This window comes from Dipteris shenzhenensis, chromosome 1, assembly GCF_047967505.1.
Source record: "Dipteris shenzhenensis isolate YYH24624 ecotype China chromosome 1, Dip_SZ_1.0, whole genome shotgun sequence".
Lineage (NCBI taxonomy): Eukaryota > Viridiplantae > Streptophyta > Polypodiopsida > Gleicheniales > Dipteridaceae > Dipteris > Dipteris shenzhenensis.
In genome coordinates, this window is record NC_141596.1 from 48,516,340 (window position 1) to 48,524,586 (window position 8,247).

At 39.1% G+C, this 8,247-nt stretch overlaps 1 protein-coding gene across 4 annotated transcripts in view; it reads left to right on the plus strand.

Moving 5' to 3' along the window:
* LOC147905960 (boron transporter 1-like) overlaps window positions 1-8,014 on the plus strand; it is a 114,151-nt gene extending 106,137 nt beyond the window's left edge. For 2 of the 4 annotated variants that reach the window (XM_087375895.1, XM_087375920.1), the window contains exon 12: window positions 342-760. In XM_087375895.1, coding sequence (XP_087232021.1) covers window positions 342-488 — 147 coding nt within the window. In that variant the 3' untranslated portion in view covers window positions 489-760. Of the gene's footprint in view, window positions 1-341; window positions 761-7,610 lie in introns of those variants that run through there. The other 2 variants (XM_087375911.1, XM_087375903.1) reach the window with 2 other exon arrangements.
* The last annotated feature ends 233 nt before the right edge of the window (window positions 8,015-8,247 follow it).

Here is an 8,247-nt window from a genome sequence, read left to right on the forward strand (position 1 = left end):
TGGGAAAACTGATCTGCAATTACTAGGGCTCTGTACTGTAAAGTATCAGTTAATTGGATCAGCAGTTATAGGTAGGATTAAATCATGATCATCCTGCACCTGTGAAGAAAACAATCGTCTTAACATTTCATATTTCAGAGATTCCCACAATATCCACAAACTGTTACTCAATCAATTTTACGAATAAAATATCTTGCTAAGAATTGTGAGAGATTTGACTAATTTCACTGTTGCATGTCCTTTTTGATAGACATTCATTGTTCATGCAAGTAAGTAGCTGCACAGTGTAAACTGGAATAGATTGAATTTACATAATTGAGGCCTTCATTTGAATGTAACAGGAGGCAGACACACGTGGATTTGGAAGGGCAATAGATCTGCATGCTCAGATTGAAAAGGGCGAATTATTCGATAAGATTATGACCAGCAGCCGCGGAGAAATCAAGCATCGACATAGTCCCTCCCTATTGAGATGTTCTTCTATATAGTCATCAAGTATGTACTTATCTTGATATTTTCTTTCAATGTAAGGACTTTTAATTTAATAATACTTGTATAGTTTTGGGACGGCTGGGTTTATCCATTGGCTGTTATCATTGGCTGTTATCATTCATGCCTTGATAAATGAGGAGTATGCTTGGCCAAGTAGCCAAGCTCCCTACATTGCAGATACTGTCCTTGGAGACCTGCAACCTCCAGTTCTTGACCCTCCACTAAGTGTATCCAGCATAACTTATGATGGGTCAGGACCTCACCTTGAGCACACCATCTTTTGTAAAGAAAAACCGTTAGAGCAAGCTCCATACGGGATACATCATGCAATGCATGAAAAGCTCAAGAGCCAAAAAGAAAGGATTGAGGCTGATAGTGCCATCTCAATCCGGTAGAAACCTTTGAGAAAAAGGGAGAACCCCTCCAAACTCGAAGAAATGTAGTCCTTCTAGAAGAGGCTGCCCGTGAAGGGCCCTGCATGCTAGCCCATATGGCTATCAAAGTGTGAACCGTGTCAGTCCAAATACCCGTGAACACCTGTGATGGGTGTATCTGGGTGCCATCCAAGGCCTCAGTACATCTGGCTCTCCAAATGTGCCAAGAGGAAATGCTAGCCAAAATCTCCCAAGAGGTGTCCACTGAAACATGAGAAGCTCTGAAGGGAGTAAGTGGTACATCCTGCAGAGAGCAGGGCTCTATCACCTACCGGCGGACCGAGAGTGCCCAAGAAGAAGGCTCACCCTCATAAAAAATGTGTGTTGAGTCTTCGTAATTTTTTATTATGTCTTGAGTCTTCGAATAAGCACAATGTGTTGAGTCTTCGTAAATTTTTATTATGAAACCATGGTACTAGGAATAAAGAAGACAAGCTATGCACCTAAGTAAATTAAGTTCTTGTCTATCTCAATAATTGTAATCCTGAGTAAGAATAGTCCATGCTACATCCTGCAAGTGGTCACCCTCTTCTCCTAGGCTCGTCTGCAAAAAAACTACGAGTTTCTGTCATACCTGAATGGCAATGACATGTTGAGGGATGTCTCTAATGGCGTCCATCAGACCTTGCCTGAAATTTGGCATGTGCTTCAGCAATCTCACCTTTTCTCTCCCAAACCTACTGATATACCCAACAACATCACTTACAGAATTGTCCCATCTGACTGTAGCAAAGAAACATCTACTCTTGCCTCTTTCTCATAATACAGCACCCACTGTTGGAAATCATTATGCTTCAAATGATTTAAATTCAACTGAAACGACACACTTCCAGTCAGCTTGTTATGCTGCCCCTTAACCTGACAAGAAAATAATCAGAGGGGGAAATTCTAATAATGGTTTCACGTCCAAAAGAAGGCTTAACCCACCAACCTCCACTAGAAAGATAAATCCTGTCCAACCTGCCTGAATTCATTTTATTTTAGCAGATCAACCTGCCTGATTAGAAACTGCTCAAAGGCCCTTCAGGGAATTACTCCTTTGAATCCAGCAGATCAACCTCCAGCTCCACCTTGGCCCATGCTGATTCTTCCTGCGGACCCATGCACTTCTTAGGATGTGAGCTGTTAGCAATCAAACTGACAATGTTGAAGTCTCCTCCTATAATGACAAAGCTGCCCTGTCTTTTCATCACATAATAGAGCCCTTTCTGTGGAACTGTGGGATGCTTAGACCCACACAAGACAATCTACATCACGAAGCTTAACTGTAATCAAAAGAGACCGACAATCCTTGTCTTTGATCCCTTGATTTAATGCCACGTTTCAACAGCATCGCAACCCCTGCCACTCCCTTAGCAAAGACATTGTACTCTTGCTTTTTCCGTCATCAACCTTCAGCTCTTGTAGAAGAATGAGGGGGTCGCATCCTTATTAAGCCATCACGGTAAAGGGACTTTTTAGCGGAGTCACAAATGCCTAACATATTCCAAGACACTGTTGTTAACTCTTCAGTACCAACCTCCCAGCTGTTCCAGCCCATAAACAGGGGACCTCTATAGAGACATGTCACTGGATCTCATCTTCATTAAATAAAATAAATAAACTAGACAAAACGTAGAGTTTTCTTGAGCCCTTTTGAGGCTTATAGGCTCTTGATGTGCCCCTTGCCTCATAGCAAGTATACATGGAGGGCTTTCTAATGTCAAGCATGGACTTGATGATGCTCTCGTATGCTGATGAGGGACTAAAATGATGGGGAAAGTAGCATGTACGAGGTAGCTTTGATCTTGAGGATGCTCTACATTAACATTGGCTAGAAGCTGCATCAATGTGAGCGATAGCAACTTTGTAAAGATCCATGGGAATACATCAAAAGTATCCTCAGTGTTTTCTCTTTCACATAATAGATCCCATTTATAGTTATGTATTCTCCCAATTAGTTTTGCACTAAGGCTATAAATCTAGCATTTGCTAGCTTCTTTTAAGTTTATGTGAAACTTGTGTGGACGTTTTGTATGACTCGAGGGAAGAAGATTGAGAATTGCCAAAAAACAAAAAAGGTTTTGAAGGGCAAAAAGGAAGAAGATGCATTTTCCCTCTAGAAAGGAATAATACAGCTCAAAGAAATGAAGATTTAGGGATCCTAATTTCTCCATTAAAGCTTCATATATGCTTGCAAAAAATTTAGTTTTGCACTAAGGCTATAAATCTAGCATTTGCTAGCTTCTTTTAAGTTTATGTGAAACTTGTGTGGACGTTCTGTATGACTGGGGGGAAGAAGATTGAGAATTGCCAAAAAACAAAAAAGGTTTTGAAGGGCAAAAAGGAAGAAGATGCATTTTCCTGTAGAAAGGAATAATACAGCTCAAAGAAATGAAGATTTAGGGATCCTAATTTCTCCATTAAAGCTTCATATATGCTTGCAAAATACTTAAAGACATTAACTGTAAGTATTGGGTGTAGATCATTCAAAGTCATTTCCTTGAACCTCACTCATGTAAAAAACCCTAGTACATGTTCAAACAAGTATGCCTTGAAACTACCCAATTTTTAACATACTTGTACATAATTTTTAATCCCTTCTTTGTTCTTATGCATGTTTGGATTTGCATGTAGCAGTTCCCTCTATAAATTCTCATGGATTCAGTACATTGGGTAAGTATTCTTTTGATAAATTCATTTTCTTATACCAACTATTATTCCACCAATTTGTGGGTCCCACGCACCCAAGGCCTCTAGCAATGCGAAAACTTTGTTACTAAACATGGATTCAGGGATTGAAGACCATATCACCCACATACATATATGGATTATCAGATTGTAAATGGGATGCCACATAGGCTACCCACCACCAAATGGAAACATGTGCCTAAACCTGGTCCATTTTCCTTCCTTTCTTCCTTCTTTATATCGTATTTCAGCATGATTTAAGGACCACACAATACTAGAATATTTCAACTCCGGCGGAGGCCTATGCTTCAATGTCACCTTTCGCCAAAGCGCAGTCCCTCCCCTCCCCTCCTCCTGCTCCTCCTCAAACCCTCTATTTGTTTTGTTTTTCACCCGAGAAAAAAATGCAGGGGGGGGGGACTCAGAATCCAAGTTTGTTATTCCCCCATAAATCCAAGTTCATTGTTTCCCCACCCTCGTGTAAATACCAGGAAGGGCTTGTTATGATTAATCTTATGAGTGTTTGGTCAAGGGAAATGTTGTCTACAGTCTCTAAAATTTTATTGCTCACACTCAAAGTGAAAGTGAGATATAAACGAGCTCCACATTATTATATATGAACAGAACAGAGTATTGCTTGCAATAGTAATGTGCTATAAGGAGAAAAATAGTAAAACTCTCACAATCAATTGCTAGGATTGAATATTTCATAATGTAAAAATCTTTTTGAGTTTTCCAAATGTTGAACTATGGTTTAGGGTAAGTAGTTTTCAGGGGTGGCTTCAAGTTGGTGATGAATAGGTGGGATTTGTACACGCTGTATTTACAAGTATAGATGAGTTGTGAGGCAATCTAGTCATCCTCTACTAGTTTTCCCCCAAAATTTCAAATTTCAATGTCTTTTGTGTTGAGGGTTCATCATCCTAGTGCTATCTTTCAATCTAGTTATCATTTATAGATCTAGAGAGGTTCTCCCCTCTATTGTTTCTAGATGGACAACCAATAGGGCCTTTTGCTCCAAAAGTATTAAATTTCCTATGTGGGACCTAGCACTATATAGTCGCACCTGGTTATCTTCTTCAATCTCTTTGCTTTGAGATTACAATTGAACCATGATTTCCTCCACAAGTTTCTTCCCATCATGCATGGTAACCTTTTGTGTCACCTTTCATTGATGTGAGTAGTGTGTCATGCAAAATGTTAGCCCATTCATGGATATCAATTCTTGGAATTCGGCACAAGAAACTTGGGGGCTTCCATTCCCATCACTACAAGAGACTTGAAGGCAATGAGATTGTACCAAAGATGTGCCGTTTGCCTAGCAATCACTGCCTGCATGTGACCTATCTCCTGGAGAAACCAAAAGCATATTCCCACACGGAGCATGTTACTAGCCAAAGCCAGCAAATAGGATACACAATGAGTACAAACCCACTCGCATTCGGTGCTCTTCCCACACTCCATAGGCATCAATATCACAACACAATAGCTGTCACGGGGACGTGAATTTTGTAAGCAAATAAACTATGACTAAGTTTGTAACCAATCTGGCCATAGGGGACTGGCCTAGAGGAGTAGTGAGCTCCTGAAAGCCCCTAGTGTTAACATCTAACTGGACACACTTGCTAGACCTAACTGTTAGAATCAAGGCATGGCATCATTTTGACCCCGCGGAGGGGTGTGATGGAGCTAGGAAGTTTGCCCCAAGATAGATTCCCAAGTTTCACGTTGGAAGAGGGGTTAAAAAGGACTAAAAGGTTGCCCCTAGACAGTACCAATGTTTGTCATTGGTTAGTGGGGTTAGGACCTTTAAAAGTTGCCCCTCGGAAACCAACACTTCCTTGGTACGGTGCCAATGTTTCCCCCCCAAATTGTATGGTAAGTCCATAGGGATGCATCTAGTTTTTACAACCAATTTGTTCCATTTCCCTATATGATTTCTGTGGGGTACCCCATGTTATCTTGGATGTTGCTAATTTAACTTGCGTGTTACTCTCTGTGTGTTGTGCCTTGTTGTTGCCATGTACAATCATAAAAGTCAATGGACAGCATCTTATGCTCTTTGAGGAAGCAAGTTCCACACCCAGAGACCATTTCAAGAGGCATCATAAACATAAGAACGTGGTATGAGTTCCACACCCAGAGACCATTTCAAGAGGCATCATAAACATAAGAACTTGGTATGAGTTCCACACCCAAAGACCATTTCAAGAGGCATCGTAGAAGCTGGTATGCTTTGGTGTCTACTACTTGCATAACTTTGGCTTCTTGAAATATTATCAAAGATTATGTGGCGACAAATAGGTGCTATGCTTGTGCAACCTTTTACTACATGTTGAGTTGGACCAACACGATCCAAACCCCTCTTTTCAATGGCTTGCTAAGTCAGAGCTTAGTGTAGAGGTTATTATCTCACCTCTTAACACAGTTTGTGTATAAAAGAGAATTGTTGTGTAACAAATTGGCCACCATAGGCCAACCAACCATATCTTGTGTGCAACAGCTTTTGACGATAAGTAATATACTTCCATTCTCTCATAATATTTTTAGGGCAAGATATTGATATAAATTTCCAAGCTTCCTAAGGGCCGAGCTTCTTGGGCAATTTCATTATCATTAAAAGACCACAATGTCATAACTCCAATTGGGCATATCATCGATTTCACACAATGGTAGGTTATCATTTATCCCACCCTAGGCTCTCCATTAGCTACATGCATCAATGGTAGGTTATCATTTATCCCAGGCTCTCCATTAGCTACATGCAATAGCTGGTCATCTAGATCATATTCCCCTTTTTGTACCACCACTTTAAGGATTGAATTAGTAACCAATGGGTGTATTACATGGTCTTCCTGTCGGGTGCACCATTTCTTGGTCATGTTTGGGTCATCAAATAGATAATATATGTACTTCTCAATTATTTCATCTTATACAAGTATTTGAAATAGTCAACAACCTTATGTGTATGCTACATGCCTAGTCTTTCTAAATTGTCACACCTTGGTGGGGGAAATTTTTGGTATGGTTCTAGACTCATGTGGATAAACAATTGGTAGGGCATTGACTATTGTTTTTCATGGGGTATTTTCAAAGAGGATTGGCTATTTCTTAGCAAAGTTTCCACACTGCCCATGTCCCCATGCTAAGTTCCACTTTAGTTTCTCACAACTAAACCATGGTGTTATATCTCCATGCCATGGATATTGTATACCAGGGTGATTCTAGACTTAGGTACATTTCTATTTTGAGCCTTTCTTGTATATAATTTTTCCACTATCATTGATCCCACTTCATAGACAACTTTTTTACTAGAATCATAAAATCTTTATTAAAATTATCAAATAGAGGTCTTAGATAGAGCTCCTCCCATTGTCTTTTTATCTTTACATTTTGCACATGATTGCTCTAAAGTACCTGCATTGAGTTCTTGTTTATCCTCCTTGCAACAATACATTATAGCTCATGTTTGTATACGATTTGGAAGCTTCTCTTTCAAAGCTCGTTTAAATGATTTAAGTAATGTCATGGTAAGGTAGTGATTTTGGAAATTTGTTCATCTCCCCCCATCGTGGTGAGATAGGGTTTTGTCTTCATTATGTGGATTTGGTATCTCTTCTAGTTTACTTTACGTGACGTCATTGTGAGATATAGTTTTGTCCTAGTTATGATATTTTTCTGTCTCCCCCATTGTGGTTGGCTTGATCTTCTACATCGCTACATCGTAATTTATTGCCCTTTCATGATTTGTTAAGGTGATCTTGTTTGTGAGAAAATGATGCACTACATGGGTAATTTTAAACATGGCTGCAAACTAGCCTTGAAAGGTAATTTTCCAATGTAACTTTGCAAAGTTATGACTAATCCTAGACTTAATCCATTATCGGCTCCATTTCTAAGGATTTCTCTAAGCATATTTTGTCAATTTGGCTATGGTAAATTACAAAATCTTTTACTAAGCTGAGCAGGGTTCACATGTGGCCTCTACGAGTTCTTTTTTTAATCATGGTATAGGTGTGGATCAGATTTGGAAGGTCATGTTGGGTGCTCAAGGCATGTCTCAAGATTTGGAAGTATCAAGAAGTATCATGTCTCCAGTCAGTGGAGAAAGAATAATTTACTGCAACAATATCAAGACAATCAATGGAAAAAAAATGGGGACTACAACAGTATGTAAAATTAATTCATTCACCATTATTGTTAACTATTTAGGTTTTCACATGCATGCTAAATGTCCAATTATTAGTATAGATGTCAAGATTAGTACTTGAAATCTAAATCAAGTTTAGAACTTACAATAAATTGTAAGCATTGGGATAACCTATGAAAGCCTCAAGGCTCACTTTTTAGAACCCATATAGCAAGCGTGAGCAATCATGAATATTAACATTTTACATTTTATATTTTGAAGCATAATTTTTTACCCTCTTCTATATATTTACATGTTTGGAAGTTGAATTTAAAGCTCCCCCTTTATATAGTTAATTAGATTAAATCCCCTCATATACATATAAATGGACTATAATTCCCCCAATATAAAAATCCACCCTCTGTTAACTAAGGTGCTATGTTACTTATTTATAAGGTGACCATACTAGGGTGAGGGGTACATGTGATTACCTATGAACGTAAAATGGCACTTGATCATAAT